This window comes from Melanotaenia boesemani, chromosome 14 (assembly GCF_017639745.1).
Source record: "Melanotaenia boesemani isolate fMelBoe1 chromosome 14, fMelBoe1.pri, whole genome shotgun sequence".
In the NCBI taxonomy this organism is placed as follows: Eukaryota; Metazoa; Chordata; class Actinopteri; order Atheriniformes; family Melanotaeniidae; genus Melanotaenia; species Melanotaenia boesemani.
Window position 1 is genome coordinate 28,522,056 of NC_055695.1, and position 21,070 is coordinate 28,543,125.

The following is a 21,070-nucleotide window of genomic DNA, read 5'->3' on the forward strand; positions in this document are numbered from 1 at the left end:
TGTGCATATGACATGTCCAATTCTAAAGCTTAAAGTCAGGCGGCGAACGATCAATATTATCCTTTGGTAGTCGCAAATGTCTTATCTGTGCTGCAGGAAATATGAAGCAATTTCCATGATAAAAAAAAAAGCCATTTCCTTTTCCTGTATGCTTTTTTATTTTTTTATTAAGAAAGGAATGTGGTCGTAGTGGGAAAGAATGGAATCTATGTGGATAATCATTTTTAAAATGTGTGACAATAATTGACTATATTGTAAATCTATAAATATATTCAAATATATAAATAACATAATATCCATCTATGTGAAGATGAGCTGCTACAAGCTCTGAAGGACTTAAAGGTGTGAACATAAAAGCATTTTATATTTAAATATCAGATTGAAGCTAATTTGTAGTCATTGTTGTAACTTCCTAGTGACTGACATGGGACTAGAAATGCAACTACACAACCCAACACTGCATGGTTGTATGTCAGAATTTAGTTTATACAGCTTTGCTTGTGTAACGAAGCAGAGGTTCGTTAGGTAGACTGGTGAATATAAATAATTGTATAGCACGCTAAATTGGTTGCTCATGCACATTTGGCACATTAACAGTTCGGCACATAAAAACGAGGTTGACTCACACACAAAAGGTTGAACTGTTTATTGAATAACGTTTTGCAGAAAGTTAATATGATTAATAAAACTATGTACATTTTAAGAATTTAAACTGTTAATACGTTCAAACAGAGGTGTGGAGGTCTCATTTATAAGCCAGTGATAAAACAAAGAAACAAAAACTCAATAAAAATAGATAAAATAAAAGATAACAGACATTAACAAGTCACATTACTTTAAAAATTTCATTTTAAAGTTAATATGATGAATAAAACTGTTTAAAACATGAATAAATGCATAAAACATTTAGGAGACAGTGATAAGTGAAAGAAACAAAAATTCAATTTGCTATATTAGTTTACAAAACATGGGTGATTATTCATAACATTTGCCATTTTAACAACAGATTTTAGTGTTACAGGCTGATTGAATCAGATGGTGTGGATCGATCATCAGTTTGGTCCAAGGTAGAGATCTCTGCATTGCCCTCTGCTGATGGAGACATTTGTTGTCTGAGCAGCTTTGTCTCAACTTCCTGAGAAAGATAGAAGTTAGTGTTTTTTTTTTCAGTGAACATTGGTATTTTTAAGTCTCAAAGTAAATGGGCAAAAATGGGCTTCTGTCATCAGAATGTTTTGACAATGAAGTTAAGGTTTATAGGTTCACCTTGATACATTACAATTACAAATTTAACCAAAATCTCTTTCTCATCAAGGCCATTAAAATAATTTGCCATGAAGCTGTGTCAGATTAAAAAATTTTTTTAAATTCTTAAAAGCTTTACAGCCGTTCCTGAAATGTTTCCGTGTGAACTGCAGTCATACCTCCTCAGAGTCTTTTAGGGCTTGCATGATCGATGCTATCACCATGTATGCCAACATAAACTCAGCAATAATGACAAAACTTGAAAAGTAAAAGGGAGAGACCCAGAAGAGATATCTGACACTTGGTGTCATCAGGTCGGCATTTCCTCATTGTGTCCTGCAAAGCACAGAGTGAAGTTTTGTTTATTAACAAAGTTTTTCTAAAATTAAAAGTTTTAGTCAAAAGAGGAACACTCAAGTGTCCAAAACTGTATTTATGAGAAATACACAACTAAATACTTAATTTAAACAACACAATCAACAAACTGTTAATACGGTTTAATATACATAAAATACCTCATTATTTGTGCATTTGTGTTATTCTTTAATTTTAAATAGTGGCTGCAATTCAAGTGTTTGCTCTAAGTGACAACATACTGTATGGTAGATGGTCAGGGTATGAGCAAAATAAAACCATCATACTAGGAGTTCGCATGCATGCATGCGTGAGAGCATTCATACTTTCAAAATCCCACTCCAGTTGTCTCCCGTGCACACTTTGTAGAGTGTGAGCATAGCCATGGAGACGTTACGGAAGTTGCTGTTCCGATGTAACCCCAGACACGGATAATCAGGAGAACATTCTTATCGACACAGAAACAAGCAAAGCAGATATCCACATGATGATTTTTCTGTGAGAGTAATGCATCTTCTGCTCTACAATGTCAGTGCAAATATGAAATCAGCTACTGGATCCTGCAGCGTGTCCATATTTTTGTGGTGTTTCATGTCAGTAGTGTCACTGACCTAACTCGCCAAAGAGCTCCACTCCCAGCACGCCGAAGATAAAGATGATTACCAGGGAAAGAAGACAGATATTCCAAACCTGGAACAAAAGCATATGTTAAATTCTCTGGTTACCAAACCTCATAACCCAGAAACTAAATTTTCAAAGTATTTTGTGCACCTTAAAGGAAGACTGCAACATTTTTAAACCTTGATCCCAAAGTACATGAAGATATCTCATTATTTGTGCAAATGCAGGGCAACTTGTATAAGCCTAAGTACAGAAAAGGCAAAGCCAGAGTGAAACTAAACACGGAGGACAATGGTTGGCAGTTCTCTTTGCGTCTGCTTTTTTTCTTCTGTCCTCGTTTGCTGGGATTCATCAGCTTAAATACAAATTCCTGAACAAGATAGAAGAGTTCACACATAACTCCCATGTAACCTTTTTTACCTGAGACAGAGTCTTGATAATGGTTTTCATTCGGATTCTTATTGTCTTGGCCTTCAGCACTAGCAAGAAACACAGGAGTTGTTGTTGAGAAAATGTTCACGTTTATGTACATGTATACACACACATAAACAGACCTTCATAATGAATAGTAAAACAAAGTTCTCATTGTTCAGTGCATGTGTGTGTGAGTGTGTATACCTTGAGAGAGCCTGAGGATTCTACAGACTCTCAGGATGCTGGGATTGAAAGGAATGACGTTTGCCATCCTTAACTGGGTGACAACAATGCTGATGACGGAAAGCAAGATGATGATGATGTCCAGGAGGTTCCAGCTAAACACACAAACATTGTCAGGGACTTAGAGCAAAGGAAAAGAGAACAGCAACGCCACTCATTCTAGTGTATTACCAGTCTTCTTCTCTTCACTACACCCAACACCACAAGTTTCAGTAGAACCTCAGTGATCATGATGATCATGAACACATAGTTGAAGTAGTCAATGACTTTGTTTATGACCTAAAATAACACACACAAGCAGCATCATTGTTACAATTAAGTCAAAGGGTTGAAGTTAAATCAGACTTTGAACTGTCAATGGTGAGTGTGTGCATGTGTGCGTTACCTCTGGCTGGTTATAGTGTTCGCCTCCCATCAGCAAAACATTGATAAGGATAACAGTAACTGACAGATCCAGGGCTTCACTGGTACATATCTTATGTAAAAAGGTGCCACATCCAGGAACCTTCAAAAGATGGCGTTTGCTCACGCGCTAAAACAAACAAGCCAGCATGTAAATGACAAAAAAATTTAAATATGCAAAAACAGGAAATATGCAACACTTGACACACTCAGAGATGCTATTATCTATAGACATAAAAAAAAAAAAAAAAAAAAAAACATCTGCGTCTCAGGTAAACCAGCTGTTTGGCCTTACCAGGTGACTCCCCTTCAGTCCCCTGGCTTCCACTCAGAAATTCTTCGTTTCCCAACCCTTCAGGTGTGTCCCACTTTAGGGTCTTCACACTTCGAAGTGCGGAGACTACGTAGGCTACAGAGTGTCCTCCGTAGTCTACACACTTCGAAGTCTGCTTAACGTTTGTGAAATGGGACAGTCTACCTAGTCAACAAGAATTTCCCATAGCAACAACACAGGACGTCGAATCACTTAAACCTCTGAAATTACTCATAGGACACTTCAGTGGACGCTGGACCGGCTTTAAATGTACTTGGTTTTGTAACATTTATATTAAAGTGTAGTTTTAAAAATGCGTACTTTTTAAAAAAAATAAAACTTGATTTAAACTTAATACATCTCTTCTGTGGTTGCTGATTCACCACCGTCTTGTGCGTAATGAATTCTGGGAGAAACGAGACCGCGAAGGATGCATCACCAGCAGCCTTCATTTGAGGCTAAACGAAGTGCGGATTTGAAGTGTGGATTTGGAGGGTCCTTCAAATTCTGTGAATTTGGACAGTACTTTGCGCACCACGATGACGTATGTGGCCAACTAAACAACTACAGACAGAGTGAGAGTAGTTTTATTTTTACCTCAAGGCATCTCTGTTATTTCCATAAAGAGGTACATGTCTGTGTGGTAACTGTGAGTGCCTGGCTATGTGTTAGCCAGAGCCAAGACAAAAAAAAAGAAGAAAAAAAGATAAAAGCTATGTGTCCCCCTTACCTGCATGCCAACAATGCTGTAAAAGAAGAAGACAAAGCAAATGAAAAGAATGTTCAAAATTGGTTTCACTGATGCCATCAGAGCGTCCAGAGCCAGCTTCAGTTTTGGGGATAGTTTAACCATCCCTGACCACACAAACATAAACAAAAAAGTTTGTTGGAGTCAGTGTATGTATCTGAAGAAACAAAATGACACGATAAGGAAGCAGAACTGAGATGAGATGCTACGAAAATGAAGAATAAACAAAAAACTAATAAAATACCTAAGTGGGCGGACAGCTCGAAGCACGCGGATGATCCAGAGAATGCTGAGTATCTCATTTTGTTCATGAGCCACCAATGAGATTAGGATTTGGACTACAAATACAATCACCATCATGTTCCAAGGGCTGCTGAAGTAGCTTGTATCTCTAAATATCTTACCAAATGCTGTGACCTGATGTCAAATAAAAACAGCTCATCAATCACCAACATATTTAAAACACAATGGATTCTTAAAACAATCCTGAAATCAACTGAAAATGAAAGATAAAGTTTTGATTTTACAGACACCAGATACATTTACCTTTATGAACATCTCCACAAAAGCAACAAAGGAAAAAAAAAATAAAAGGCCACATCCAGGATCAGTCAATTTATTTGTCTCACCATGCCCTCGGGATCTATGTCAGGCCTCTCCACAGCGATGGTGATGCAACTCAGCACAATGAAAAAGACAACTATATTGTCAAAGCACTGGTGTGAAACAGCATCCTGGCACAATATGCGGAACCTGAATACACACACATAGACACTTTAATTAAATCACTGTAATCAGTTAAATATTAAAAGAAAAATAAAAGTACCACAAAAAAGCAAAAACAGAGTACCACAAAGACTCAGATAAAGTGACATTTGTGAAAACAGCTTTATCAAACCATAATTTTCTGGATTAAATGCAAGTCTTACTTGTTCTGTGGAGACACAATGTACAATGTCCAGTCTTTATACTTTTTGCACCAGCGCTGCCCTCTTTGGATCAGGTTCAAGGATCTCACATCACTCAATCTCTCATCTCATCACACACCTTTAAAAAATGTTCACTAAAGGTTAGCTGTTCACTAAACTCAAAGACTTTAAAAGCTATATTCTCAGAAACTTACATTATCCAGGTTGGAATCTCTTGCTGAAAATCTTCCCCATGGAAATTCCTTGTGGCGTCAATGCTCCCAAGCTCAGAGGTAGGATCATGTCATCTGTGAATGACTGTGTCTGGGTCCTATAACAACATAAAAAATAGCTTAATATAGCTGCACCTTGAGTTGGCATCAAGACTGAAATGTTTACAAGTGGGAAATTAAAGATCCATGCATTTACAATATTGTCAAAGTTGGTAAATCCCAAATTGGGGTTTGGACCATCAGGGTGACAGACATTGTAAAAAAGGTTCCAGTTCACACAGTTTCCATCAGTTGGCCCAGCTGTCACAGTGACTCCCCAGTTACCAAGTTTTATCCTGGGGGGGAGCAGCCAGTGTGCAGACAATCCCATGCTCCCAGTAAGGGGGAGCATCCCGCCCCCCAGTCGAGCTGTGATGTGAACAGATGAAGGGAGCTCCTTGATCAAAATATGGACTCAGGGATAAGTTGTACATTCTGGATTGAAAATAAAAGGAAAAACAAAGAGACAACCACGTTAGATTTTGATTACAGATGCAGGGGTGGCATTTCCAATATTAAGCTTTAACTTGTTCCAGCTTTACAGATGTGAGATTTCAGAAAAATAGTCAGACAAAAAACAACCCATTTATGGAAATCATCTTGTTTCTTGCTTAAAGATGGATATTATGTTTCAAACTAAATGGTTTAACTTGACAGTGTTCGAGTTAAATGTCAGCAGCCTCGAAAGAGAAAAAACTGAAGGAGTAGACCAAACGGTACTTACGTCACAATGTCCTCTCCCAGGAAGCAGCGGTTGCGCAGTTTTCCGGTCCACAGGTTGACTCCCATGACACCAAAAATGTGAATTACATACATTAACAAGAGGAGGACATGTCCAAGCATGGGCAGGATGTCGACGATTATGGACAACAGTTTCAAACCTGCACAGATGAATACAAGAAAACAAATTCAAGCTTTCATACACTGTAGCCGGATGTCCTTTGAAACGGCTACTCTTCAAAATTCAAACACGCAACCAATTACAGGTTTTAGTGAGACTGACATCATCACAGATTTAAAAAAAAAAAAAAAAAAAAAAAAACTTGGTCAAACCTTGGTGAATAATAATGAAATAGTTCAGTGTTTGAAGATTTATGTTTAAGATACTTCCGTTAGATGCTTTTGAGAAAAGCATCTATTTTCCCACCAGGTTCTGTAAATAATGAATTATTTGACTTACTTGGCACTCTGCTAATTAGTCTCAATGGCTTGAGAAAATGGCCAATTTCCAAGTGGACACCAGAAGCGACAAGAAAGTACAGTAAAGTACAGTAAGTCCAACAACGTGAGGAGGCAGTCAAAGACAGAAACAAGAAGAGCAGTTTAGTTCAAGGTATTGTAAATAAATTTATTGGGATACTCATCAAGGAATTTCTTAAGTGTGCTACTTATTTTCATTTATATTTTTACTCTGTTAATCATATTAAATATCTCTTATCTTTAAGGTCATATACTTACTAACAGTGTGCTAATGTGCTTAAGCAACAGTGAGACTCTTCATATGGGGTGAGTGAGAAGAACATGTGAGAGGCTGACCAACGCTGTGTTGCCAGTAAAACAACATATGAGATGTTACACTTAAGGGAAATTTCTAGGTCAACCGGAGTTCAGAGAAAATCCCTTGTTTGTGTATGGTTTCTTTGTCCCCGTTTTCCAGAACACAAGAAGCCACCAAATGGATGGATGTCACAAGGAAGGGGGTAGGCATCTGCATGTGGTCGACCTGTGACTGCATGTGGCCCAGCTTCTGCAACTGCAGCATTAGTCAGCAAAACTGTGTATAATCAGACCCCTATATAAAGGATTCCAGAATCAGTTAGAGAGAGTTCTGACTGTAACAGCAGCGGACTCCGTATTGTATTAGTCCAGGGGACAGGCAATACGAATCCAGAATTCTGTATTTGCACATTTCTCTTATAAGTTGTAATTAATAAATTAGTTAACTAAGAGAAGTAGTCTGTCATATTTTGATCCATCAAAGAACACGCAGAAGACCCTAAAGAGAAAGGTATAAAGAAAATGTGTGGAACAGTACCTGATTAATTAGGAAAGTGGGAAATTAGTATCTGCCTATTTTAATACTGTGGGAAGAAGTACCTGTTCTTTATTACTTGTGCATTTTTAAGGTTTTCTCCAACAGTATCTTTGATTTAATACATTCGGACGCAGCCAGCGTCTCTATGCCAGCTTGTCTTCTAGCAAACAAACGCTGTGTCTTTAATTAGCTAAACGTTTGTCAAAGTTTGTTTTTGAAGGAAAAAAAAAATTTATAGAAAGTGACCCAGAGTAGAGGAAAAATCACCTTGATCAAAATTGGCTCAGTATTCCACAAACACAAAAACCTTAGCTTTAGTAAGTAACTGACCTACCAGTTAAAAGCAATATTCCAGTTATTAACTAGCTAGCTAATTAGCTTTTATAGGCTATACTAGACCAGTTGGATCAAAATGTCAGATATTTAGTTACTTTTCTGACAACAGGAAACTTACGTATATCTCGCCGTTTTTATTGTACTCTTACTCCTTTTCTCCGTTTCCCCCCTGATTCTGTAGAAGTAATTTTTGCAACGTTGAGCCACGCACTGCACACATGCTTGGTTGCACGCATTAGAGCGTGGAGACAGTAGAATCACTGTACCAGCAGTTATCTGTTGACATAATACTGTGTTTTTTAATAATATAAATTTTATAATATTTTGTCAAATGGATGTTTGGATCATCACTCACTCATGTAAACATTAATATTATTGAAAAAATAATAAACAAATACAAAAAATCTTTAAAGAAAAACACAACTGCTCTTGTGGGCCCCCTAGTGGTGATGGGGGCCCTAAGCAGGCGCTTATTCTCTTATCCCTGGGGCTGGCTCTGAAGATGGGCACCAAAACAATACACTGGTGTATTGCCATCACATTACCAAGTCTCCTGAGGTGTATTACAGAAAGATTTTTTTCTTTTAAATGCTTTGACACTGTTCATATTCAGTTTCAGAAAAGGTTCAGCCAACGAGACAGATGTTTTGCAAAAGCTGGAGGAAATTCTGCTGACTGGAGAAGTAAATGATGTTGTTTCTGACTATATGATGTTGTTTCTGACTATATATATATATATATATATATATATATATATATATATATTTAAATATAATCAGCCGGTGCTTTGTCAATTAAATGCAGATATTTTCTTAATTTCACAAAAAACAGTAAAAGTTGTCATGTCGGAGTCGTTCAGAATGATGTTGTTGCACCGTTTGTCCACTAGATGGAGCTCTGACTCCGTTCAATCCTTTCAGTGCTCACCTCTGTCACGTGGCGCTTGATGAATGGTAAGTTTATAACGACGTTGTGAAATTATGACTGAACATGTCTCCAGTCTCAGTTTAACTCTAATTGCCATGTGTCATGATATTGACCTGTGCTTCATGCTTTACACTTACGTTGCATTGCTGAAGTTGTGCTAACCTAGCTTATGTTACTCCCTGTCTGTTTATGTCAGCAATAACATCGCTGTGGTCATGCCAGCCCAGAATTGCATTAGCTAACAGCTTAAAAGCCACTAAGTAACTGCAGAAATAACTTAAGTATCCAAAATATCATAGAGTACAGAACGAGCGTTCATCGCTCCGTCAGCTGCGTGTTGAGACGCATTTGAGGAGGAGCGATGTGAACGTAGAGAGGAGGAGAAAAGTTAAAATGATGAAAGCACAACAAACCTGATGGTCTGTTGCTCATGGACACACTTGTATTCTCTGCCTGCATCTCACTCTCTGCATCACCCTCAGCCACATCATCTGAGTCCATCTCTTCCTCCTGCTCTGTTTGTTGTCCCTCAAAATGGCCCTCTCCCTGTACAGTTTCCTCTTCTACCCAGGCCTCTGTTTTTCCCTCAGTTTCCACTTCTCGCCTTTTCTCTGCTCTCCTCTCAACATCTTGGCCATCTGGCTCTGTGTCATGTTCATTGCTGACTTTACACTCAGGGATGAAATAGGACATGATATCCTTTTTCCTTTTCATTTTTGGTTGTATACTGGAGGAAAACAAAGTATTTCACAACACTTTAGCACTTTAGCAAGTCCAAGCTTGCTATCAGGGTGGCACTGGCCCACCCTGGACGCCCCCCTAGAACTACCCATGCCCAACCACCTATGGGACTGTTGTGCCCTCTTCCGGTTCCCAGCCAACTGTGGTCTCACTTAGCTCTGGATTTCGTTACTGATTTGCCCCCATTCAGAGGAAATATCAATGACCTTACCACAGTCGATAGATACTCCAAGGCTGCAAACTTTGTTGCTTTGCCTAAGCTGCCTACTGCTGCAAAGATGGCAGACCATCTCCCCCAGCATGTGTTTCGTATTTATTGCATTCCCTTATATATTGTTTCTGACAGGGGACCCCAGTTTGTGTCACAAGTTTGGAAATCTTTTTGTCATGCTCTTGGGGCCACAATCAGTCTGTCACCTGGTTTTTTAACCCCAGACTAATAGCCAGGCGGAGCAGACCAACCAGGACTTGGAGGCTACGCTGCACTTTTCACCAAGAGTATATAATGAAAACAGTGATCCCTAATGGTAAGAACTCTGGAGTCTCCACGTTTCACATAACATGCCGTTTATTTTGTGACAATAATCTCTGGTTCAACTGGTTTTAACAGTTTTTTGATGGTCTTGTCCTGCAAATTGGTGGAAAAAATTATACTGAGAGGGTGAACAATCTGGTCAAATACCACCATTGCACCACTCTTTAGTTGATCCAGGTCCCCACAATGTCTCTCAAACATTTGTTACTCATTTGTTGTTTTAGGTGCTCCAATAATGCGGTCTGATATAGCTGGACTGCACTCACCATTTGGTTAACAGCTCTCTAGGGAGGAGGGAAAAACAAGCCAACAAACAAAAACACTACATTATAAAATTCATATGAAAATACAGCAAACTCACAGACACACTTTTCTTTAAAAAGGAACCCTTCAATTAAATATTATTAGTGACATGCAATGGTCAAAATAAGTTATTTCCACTAAAACTACAATGAAATAATATTGTCTTGCGAAGCTTTAAAGGTCCCATATTATGCATTTTTTCACTTGTTTCAAATGGCTGTCAGAGGTCCAAAAACATTTTCATAGTGTATTGCCTTAAATTCAGGATGGTCCCTAATTTCAGCCATTCCTAAAGAATGTTTGAGCATGGAGGAGATACATCTGTCGTCGGTTTCAACTACAGACCACTCGTTCCTCAAAACAACAGAGGCTAACATTCCTCTGCAATGCACGGACAGCACCGTGACAGTCGTCAGCAACACAAAATGAAATAACTTCTAGCTCCCACCTTTGGAGTTGTGTCACGGACAGTTGGTGCCGATCCATTCTTCATCTTCAGCTGTTTTAACGAAACCTGCTTTGTATGCACCCATGTTGAGAAAGCAGTCCTCTGTGAAATGCCGGGTGCACACATAAAAGACTTTGGGAGGTTTTGTGGGTACATTTCTAGCAAAAATAAAATCCATCCATTGGGTCTTCAGGGGCTCAGATGAAGGGAGCAAAAAGAGGCTTTTGTGCTCGTTGACGTCGTTGAAGGAAAGATCTCAGACTGCCCGTTTGAGCAGACATTTGCTAAAAAGCGGAGCAAGCGAGAAAGGTGACAGAATTTTTCAGTTTTGGGCCTCATGCACAGTATATAGGGACACATGATTGTTAGAAAGCCTTTAGAACGTGAATTCAGCATATCATGTAACCTTTAAGACCTTGTTTCCATTTGATTTTATAATGTATTTTGAGCAATGGAATCACAGGTGGCTCAGCAAATAAAGTGGATGGGCAGATTTTCTATGCAAAGTACATGTCTATTTGCTTTTATAGCGAAGAAGAGAGAGCTAACAACAAGTGGTCACTCAAGAAGCACATGGAGACACATTCTAATGTCAGGTGTTTTATTGGCATACCTAAAGCTGTCCACTTGTGATCAGATCAGGTAAGATGCCAGGTCTGAACAGTTCCCTAGTCATTCAGCAGTATAGGCATATTGCTTTTAAGCTCACTAAGAATAAAATACAATTCATTGGAAAATCCATGGCATAAATTACCTGTGTCAGTCAAATGGGTTTCCCTGGCTTGAAGAAGAAATGCAGTTGCATGTTTAGGAAGGTCAACATTCGTGCAACCCTTTCCGTCTTGAAATCCACTCTGAAACAGATTAACAACAAACATCTATTAAAACAGGGAAAATAGTGGCATTGGTACATAGCACCTCCAGACACCCTTAGCAAAAAGTAGTTTATTCATAGACAACAATGCAAAAATAAATAATACAAATAAATGATAAAACAATAACAAAAAAGACTAGGGGGGTTGAACACAACACAGTAATTCCTTTTCTTTTTATAAAAGAAAGAAAGTAAAAAACTATAGCTTAAATTTGGTCCAAGCAGTTACAGTTTTAGTAGCTTTTTTGTTTAATGAATGTTTAAAGGTGCAAATGTATTGACTAAGTTAAATTTGAAACACACTGAACAAGGGTTTTCTACCAGCAAATTTACTTTCATATACATTATTTTACAAATAACGGTCGACTTTTTCTATAGTTTTTGTGGCTGGTGATATACACTACTCAATAACTTCCGCGAACTGGGTTGTTTTGACCCTAACGCTTACCCTTAACTATCCGAATTGTCATGGAAACGCAGAAGCTCCCCTCGAAAGTCTACCTTACACGTTAGCCAACGGTAGATGGCACGCTCGTGCTGCTGTGCGTCACACTTGTTATCCCTGTTGTCCCATGGATGGGGCTAGTTTAGCTTAGCTAATTTAAACTCTCCCGAGTGTGTCAGTGTCTGTTTCTGGGATTGTATTATGAAGCAGGATACGGGTTGAACGGTGGTGTTCCGAACGGGTCACGTTCTTGGCTTAAAACACGAATCGGCGCGTGGTTAAAGAGCGAGGACTTTTAGGGTTAAAACCTGTTACAGAAGATGAAGTATGATCAGCGTAAACCTGGGATATAGCTGCGTGCCACTCCGACGAAGTCCTCGCGTTCATCTGTTTGTCTCTAAGTTGAATTTCCAGGTAAGCGCCGCCGTTGTTCCTCCCGGAGTTTTCCTATATTTTTCCTTCGAACATATGGGCTGGAAAAGTGAGTTTTAAGATTGCATTTATTTAAAACCAAGAATTAACCTGTGTTAACATCGGGTCTGTTTAACTTTGCTTTATTTATTGCCGTAGCTTGTTCTCCATTGTGCTGGTCGACAGTGATGTGTTTAATTCTCTCACATATAAGAGCATTACGTTTAAATCAGCCCGTCTGGAGTATGACAACAGGTGTTTACTTAGTGTTACAGATTTCCTACATTAGTCACACAAGGCTGCGCTTTATGTCGTGTATAAAGGAAAACATTTCATGACGGGGGAAGTTAGCTGACGAACATTTACATTATTCAGCTTGTGTTGGAAGCAGGGCCGGAGTGGAACCAGTTTTCAGTCCGGGAGCCCACCTCTTTTTAATGTGGAGTAAAGTACATAAGCGAAACGCCTGTTGACTGTTTACGACCTTGTATTTTTTTATTTTCTTTATTATTATTATTACAAAATTGTTTCTGCGCTTTCATTGTGAAAGGGCCGTCACTTCCAGCAGGTGCAACAGCTAAAACACACACAGCAAGAGACTGTATTATTATTCACATCTAAAAAGACCAAAATTTATCAAAAATGGAAGCAACTTATGTTTCACATAAACCATTCCCTCATATTCTCTTGTCTTTGTCCCCCCCCCCCCCTTCTTTTATTCTGGCCATCTATACTTCCTGTCTCCTCACCTATCTCTTCTGCCACAGGGCATCAAAAATATTTATAGTAAAGTTATCCACACCTTCCTTAGTTCATCTTCATGTCTGAGGACATTTTAAATTTGACTCACTGATGAATTTTTCATCAAGTACACAGATAAAAAGAAAATGTGAATTATTCAGTAATACACACATTTGGTATAAGGCAGTTGTAATTCTGCTCTGTTTTTTTATGTTAAATGGAGCATATAGACGCCTCTGGAATAACTAAACATATCTCTCTGTGGTCACTTGCTACACTGGGTGGAATGGGACCAGTTAGTTTAGTTTGTTTTGAACAACACAGGGGCGGACACCTCATCTGTCTGTTTATCCCTACATTTATAAATATTCAGTTAACCATCAGCCAAAACAAATTACTTATTGATGTTATTCTCGATCTTACCTATTAAATATTTTTCAGTCATTTTTGTTTCTTTAATCGGTCGCGATGGCTGTTTTATTCCTTGTACAGAATGTAATGATACCTGGTCTAAGTAATTATCTACTGTGCAGGTAATCTTACCTGACTAAATCTAGGCCTACTGAATTGAGGTTAGGTGATCTCAGGGATCACCTAACCTACCTGAATTTTCTCATGGCAAGACCATTTTATTCTATTTTGATGTATGTATGTCCTTGTGTTGTTCAAAACAAGCTAAACTGACTGCTGTAATTCCACTCTGTATAGCTACTGACCACAGAGAGATGTGTTTAGTTATTCCAGAGGCATCTATAAACTCCATTTAACATCCAAGAAAACAGAGCAGAGCTAGTCTCGCTACAGTACATGTGTGTATTACAGAATAAAATCATGTTTTCTTTTTATTTGTGTACTTGATGAAAATATATCAGTGGATCAAATCTAAAATGTACTCAAGACATGAAGAGGAACTAAGGAAGGTGTAGACACCTTTACTATAAATATTTTGATGCCCTTTGGTAGAAAAGACATGTGAGGAGACAGGAAGTATAGATGGAAGAAGAGAGTAAAAAAAGGAGTACAGAGTAGATGAACAAAGACAAGAGAAGAAATGGTTTGTGTTAAACATAAGTTGCTTCCATTTTATATGAATTTTGGTCTTTTTAGATGTGTGAATAATCACACGGTCTCTTTATTGCTGTGTGTGTTGAGCTTTAACACCTGCTGGAAGGGAAAGCCCTTTCACAATGAAAGCATAGAAACAATTTTGTTTGGCCAATGTTTTTGTAATCTGGTGTATTACTACCAGAGATTATGCTTTAATGTCTTTATTTTTGCAATAAAAACTACATTTATACTCTTGGAAGTAATAAAAACTACAGTATGGTAAGTAGTGAACAGATGTTTAATTTATCCAGTTTACTCCACATCAAGAAGATGTAGGCTGGTCTTAAATATAAAATTCCCAGGCTGAAAATCAGTTCCACTCCAGCCCTGCTTGTTTTATTATGTATTTCATAACCATATTTATTACTTAAGCTTCTGCTGTTTAAATGTCAGCACAAAAACAAAGAGATGTAAACCACTTCCCAAAAAACCAGTGACAGTGCTTCCCATAGCCAGCAGCTCCACATTTTCTCCCTCTGTACTGGATAGTACCTGGATAGTGACAGCACCTGCCTGCAGTGCCAAAGGACTCAGTATAGCGTCCGTCTCCACCCTAGCAACACATGTCCTCCTCCTCTTTAGGTTGCCTCATCATGACCTCATCACCTATGTTTCTGTCTTGTGATTAAATCTCCAATGTTTAAAGATGTTTATGGTCTTTGCACACACATCAAACTGCATCGTTGCTGTTTGTGGAGCTAAAAATGTTTCCACTCAGCACTGGGCGTCAGTCTGATCACTGAGCAGTGAAAATCCTGTGTGCTTCTGCCACACTTTCTTGCGTCTTGTTTCTCATATGCCTATGGCAGGCAGAAGAAGTAGTTCCTAGCTTGGCTGAAAGTTATATAAATGTATAAGAGGAATAGATATTTCAGTTTCGATCTGCACTTCACTTCTAATTAGTCCTAGATAATCATTTGCTCTTACTCTTATTTATTTATTTATTTGACCAGCACACCAGCCAAACATTCATGTGATTTTCCCAAAATTTCTGATTTGTGGAACCTTTTGGTGCATTCTGTGTTTTAGTAGCCGTGGCTGAACATAAACTTTTTTATCACTGAACAGCGATGCACTAGTTAAGTTAACGTGGACAAATATTTAATCTATTCGATTGAAATCTATGTGATCGGAGATTCCTGCAGACTTGTTTACATGGGCACTAGACAAAGTGATCCAATCAGTATCATTTACATGATGGATAGATTTAATAAGATCGCAACGCTTTTGACATGCGCAGTGCTACTAGTTGAGAAGAAGTGTGTTTTTTTTTTTTTTTGTTTGTTTGTTTTTTTACATTTTGAACACCGAAATGCACAATAATCATTAACTTGTTCAATTTCTAACCAAAACGTTGTATCCGCCACGGTCCTGTTTTGTTTTGCTGCAGATATTGTTCAAGTTTTCCCGGAAACTCATTATGTCACGTAACCTCCATGTGTTTCAAGCATGTTCAGAAACAACATACACCACAAAACGATTAGCAATTACTGTATATATGGTTATTTTTTCCTACTGATCCGATCGTGAAAAGGTTTAAACCACCCCTTTCTAACGGTTGTGCTGACATGTTTACATCACACTTTTTATTGTGAATGGACGTTTGATCGGAATAAAAGTGCTCCATGTAAATGTAGCTATTTTAGTTTATTAACATTACTGTGATTATGCTAATTTGACCCGATGCTGTGTTAAAGAAAGGGGTAAATGCTAACAGTGTTTCAGATCTAGTTAGTGACAATTGATGACTGTATTTTTTTCATGAATCAGAATTACAGACTTAACACTGCAAAATCAGTTTATTGTAATGTTTTCTAAACAAAGTCCTGCAGACTTTACAAATTGCACAATATTAGAAAACAGAACGAAGAAAAACTAAGTCAAAGAAAGAAAACAAAAGCAGGATGAAAAATATGTAGAAATGGGGATTTTATCTGTTTAAAAACAAACATTGTATGTTTTTGCCTCTTAACTCAATCCTATTTGTTCATTTGATCCGATTGTGATTGATAACTGAATATCATCAGCATAGCGCAGGAACAGACCCCACTCACACTGTGGTGTTAAGTGTTCTATGTTTGGGAAGCATAAACTATTTTGTAGGAAGTATTTAAGTTTGTCTGTTCTCTGAACTTCCTTTGATAGTCCTGTTTCTTGACTTTTCTAACAGTACAATGGATGCTGAAGGATATAGAAATGACCGGCGCTGTGCAGATGCGGAAAATTTTTGGTATGTGACGCCAAAATCAACAGATCAGAGGGCCAGAGATGGAGAAAGTTGGAAGCTGGTGGAGGTATTTCTTTCAGGCGGTGCACCATGGGGATTTACACTCAGAGGGGGACTGGAGCATCGGGAGCCACTGCTCATAACCAAGGTAAATGAATGAAAATTACTCCTTTTCTTATCAAAGACAGTTGAAAATTGAGGTTTTTCATTAAAAGTCCATGTTTTGATCCATCTCTCTATTTTTTATCAAATAAAATGTAAGTTGTAATATTCCACATATTTTTTTTAAAACACAATAATAACAAAGTTATTACTCATGGCAAATTAAAACTCAGAATTTGACATTATCTTGGTGAGAGAAGCTGATTTTGAGCATGGCAGTGTCTTGTCACAGCCATGAACATAATCCACCAAAAACCACTTTATCTTCCTTATTTATGAAGAATCTGACCGTTTTCCAACCTTACAAGTAGAAGATGGCTGCAGGATGACCCAATTGACAACACGTTGCCAAAAGTATTCACTCATCCATCCAAATAATTTAAATCAAGTATTCCAATCACTTCCATGGCCACAGGTGTATATAAATCAAGCACTGAGGCACGCAGGCTGTTTCTACAAACATTTGTGAAGGAATGGGTTCTCTCAGGAGCTCAGTGAACTGTGATAGGGATGCCCCCTGTGCAACAAGTCCAGTCGTGAAATTCCCTCACTCCTAAATATTCCACAGTCAAATGTCAGTGGTATCACAACAAAATGGAAGCGACCAGGAATGACAGCAACTCAGCCATGAAAGATGTGCTCTTGTAGAAATGTTCAAAAGTTCCTATAAACACAGTCGTAAACCTTGTGGAAAGCCTTCCAAAAAGATTTGAAGCTGTTATAGCTGCAAAGAGTGGGCCAATGTCATACTGAACTCATTTGATTAAGAATGGGATTTCTATTAAGTCCATACAAGAGTCGAGGCAGGCGAGTCAATACTTTGGCAATATAGTGTATCACACAATTAACCACTCAGTCCTCACATTTTCTAATCCTAACCAGTGAACTGTAATAGGATTTTGCGATGTTCCCATGCCATTTTTTTCTGTCCGATATCAATTCCGAGACCTGGGGTTTAGGTATCTGCCGATACCGAGTATAGATCTGAAACCAGTGTTATTTTGATAAAAGGTCTATAAATCTATTTCATTCTTCAGCTTCCCGTGACAATGACATGGTTCTGATTGACATGAGACTGATAATTTTTTGCTATTGCTAGCATATCCAGTAACAATACTTTGGGTTAAATATAAGATGAACCACGAACCGCTAGTTTCCTCCTTCTCAGATGAATAATAAACAAGCGCAACAAGAAAGACGTTGCTAGCACCAGAGAAGCCGATCAGCTGATCACTGACAGCCAGTCACGGAACAACAGGAGCGGGAGGAGGAGTAGAAGCGGAGGAGGAGAAGCACATTAGTACAGACCTGCAGGAAACGTTCGTTTCTTTTTTTTTTTTTTTTCTTTAAATGAAAACGTGTTGAACCCTCTCACCTGTAAAAGTGTGGGGGATGAGGGAGCGTTAATTCCGGTTAAAAATTTAACACAATTAATTACATAAATTAGTTACTGCTGTTAACGCATTATTTTTGACAGCCTTAATATTTATTTATATAATTCATGTTTTATCAACACATGAAATCCAGGATGGCCACAGAACTGTTTTAATTATGGAGTAAATAAACTCGGATCAAACAAATTGAAATTGGACGTACAGTGAATGTTCTCCACAAAGAACAGATGCTGTTAATCCAGGACAATAAATTCAAAGACGTCTGTTATTTTGGTGGCTTTCTGGCTTTCTTCTGCAAATTCCCCATGTTTTTCAAAAGCATTTGCCAGTGTTTATTTTTGCTGTGGTTTGTTTCACATTTCCTTTAAGGCAACAAACTCGTGCTCTTTCATGTGATTTTAACCAAAATGCTTTTTAACGTCGCTGATGGTAAATTTGGCAGCGTTCATGTCATCTCTGGAAACTTCAGCCCTGCATTTTAGGCATGTCACTTTTTTGCTAGCCGGATTTTCTAATGAGTAATGACGCCAAATTACTAACATACCATTAATGCTAAATGTTAGCACAACAGTGACTCACTCTCAGATGCTTCTCCGCAAACCAGCTCAAAGCAACGGTCAATCAAGACTGCGTAACTTCCTGTGTCTGAGCGTGGTGTGTTGGGCAGGAAACGAAGAATTATGATTCCGTTTCCATGGTATCGGATGGTGTTTTGACAGAAATACTCGCCGATACCGATCCCCTTACTTTTGGTAGAATCAGCGAGTATTTCCGATTCTAGTATCGGTATTGGTCCATCCCTAATCCATCCATCCATTTTCTGCTGCTTATCCGGAGTTGAGTCACGGGGGCAGCTGCCTAAGCAGGGAAACCCAGACTTCCCTCTCCATATTCACCAGCTCATCCAGGGGATCCCGAGGCGTTCCTAGGCCAGCCGAGAGATGCAATTAAGACTGTATGATAACTTTAGCATATCTTTACCATCCCTAATAGGAGTCATTAGTATTCAAATTGTTACTTGATATTGGCAAGTAGTTAGTAATAAGTACTTGTATTTGTACTCAGTTCTATAGTTTTTTTTTTATTTTTATGATTAAACACATTTGGACATGCAGCTACTCTGTAGTGAGTGGTCTACCTTTAAAGATTTTGACTAAATTAAAACCTAAACATGCACCGCATCGTGTAACTCTTGTAATGCCTTGTAATCAAGTAATGCCTTTGTTAAAAAGGTGTTTTGAGCTATTGCACATGACTACTGTACTGTAGATTTATGTGGTAGTATTCAGAAGAGTGCCATTGATATCCTGCTGTAACCTCACTTCTCTGTTGACTATGTAATGATTTACTACAAAAGACCTTGCTAGTTAATTTGGCATGTTAAAATACTAGCACCTGTTGGTCAGAGGCTGCTTCCTGTCTTGATTTTTGTTTGTCATTTGGGGGTCCAAAGTTCATGACAGATGGTTGAAACTTAACTGTGTGGGCTCAGAGCAATCCACCTACAACTAACACTGGGTTCACAAACATAGGATTCAGATAAGAAAGTGGACATTTTTGCATCAGATGGTGAGTTACTTATTTTTCTACTTCCTGTTTGGTTTAGAATCCTTTCAGTAACAATTCATAGCTTTTCCACAGTCTTCCCATCTGGCACTTCAGGGCTTTTTCAGTTATTTCATAAAGAAAAATAGTCATGGACCAGACTTCATATTTGTTTTTTGAGCTGAGTTGAGTGTTTTGTTGTGACCTCAAATATGGGGTATTATTAGGTCTTACCTGTGCGTCTTTCTTCTCACACCACTGTGCTGGGTTAGATTTCAGTTCGAAGGGTAGCTAGCGGTACCAGGAACAGGGAAGGAATGCTGGAGCTTTTTTTGATTTTTCTAAATGTAGTGAATTATCCATGACAGCCTGAAGCCTGCTGGAATGGCGTCATTATGGGATGAATTCAGTGAGAGTTAGATTTGTACTCTTTTTCACCACCTGTCACATTACAGTCATTAATTTATGGTGGTGTATTGTTGAAATATGTGTTTAACAAGAAAGAAATGTTGGTAAACCTGCTGGTTGCTATATCTGCAACACACTGTGCTTGATGGAGAATATTTTTAAAGTGTAAAATTCTCATTTTTTTGTCCAACATAAAGAGATACTATGACACACAGTAAGCCTAAAGTGCTGTTTTGGACTTAGATGTTTACTAGTGGAAGTACTTTAATGCATGAGGCTGAATTTCTGCATATTGCTCAGTAGATTTGATATGACTTGAATTAGTTTTATATTTGACAATCAAATTCAGAATTTACTGTTTCTCTGAGGAAAATACTGGTACACTTAGAAGTTCTATACAGTTTAATGCCAGGTTTTAAAACAAGACTTTAAAAGTGTCTGTTTGACAGAAATTTCTGTTAATTTTATCTCTAGCTTTTCTTGTATTCTGATACGTGATCTGTTTCATAATATTATTAAATATCTTTTATCAGTCTATTACCATCTTTTATTATTGCGACATGCTAATATTCATATAAACTCTTTGTTTGTTGTTGTGTTTTTTTTATTGCTTTTTATTCTGTAAAGCACCTTGGATTGATCTTATGTGCTTGATAAAATGTGATGTAAATGAAGCTGCAAAGAGATTTAAAATGTTAAAATGATTTTTCTCACTTCAGAGTGCTCAACCTTGTCACACTGCAGCATCTACGTAGAGTTTTGTGTTAGCTGTTAGAAATTAATCTTCAATTCAGTCAAAGTCCACCTTTGTAAAACTCTCCCCTTGGAACCGATTAGAAAACGTGTCTAAGATGGAATCATAAAATCCACTTTGAGTGTGAGCAGTAAGCACACTTTACTTTTCTTTGGCA

At 38.1% G+C, this 21,070-nt stretch overlaps 1 protein-coding gene and 2 long non-coding RNA genes across 6 annotated transcripts in view; 1 reads left to right on the plus strand and 2 right to left on the minus strand.

Annotated features, from left to right (window-relative positions):
- Positions 1-924: 924 nt before the first annotated feature.
- LOC121652595 lies at positions 925-2,967 on the minus strand. 2 transcript variants are annotated; one of them, XR_006012637.1, is made up of 4 exons: positions 2,839-2,967; positions 2,641-2,699; positions 1,425-1,581; positions 925-1,135 (listed from the first exon to the last, which is right to left on the minus strand). It is a non-coding gene; the product is annotated as an uncharacterized LOC121652595 (long non-coding RNA). The 2 variants fall into 2 exon arrangements; XR_006012638.1 differs by lacking the exons at positions 925-1,135; positions 1,425-1,581 and adding an exon at positions 2,213-2,289.
- A 7,148-nt stretch (positions 2,968-10,115) lies between these two features.
- LOC121652681 lies at positions 10,116-20,111 on the minus strand. Of its 2 annotated transcripts, none has more exons than XR_006012668.1 (4): positions 19,986-20,111; positions 11,600-11,699; positions 10,846-11,129; positions 10,116-10,378 (listed from the first exon to the last, which is right to left on the minus strand). It is a non-coding gene; the product is annotated as an uncharacterized LOC121652681 (long non-coding RNA). The 2 variants fall into 2 exon arrangements; XR_006012669.1 differs by lacking the exon at positions 19,986-20,111 and adding an exon at positions 12,507-12,588.
- shroom2a (shroom family member 2a) overlaps positions 12,373-21,070 on the plus strand; it is a 43,738-nt gene continuing 35,040 nt past the window's right edge. For both annotated transcript variants that reach the window (XM_042005583.1, XM_042005584.1), the window contains exons 1-2: positions 12,373-12,578; positions 16,594-16,798. In XM_042005583.1, the coding sequence (XP_041861517.1) occupies positions 16,598-16,798 (201 nt within the window). In that variant the 5' untranslated portion in view covers positions 12,373-12,578; positions 16,594-16,597. The remainder of the gene's footprint in view (positions 12,579-16,593; positions 16,799-21,070) is intronic.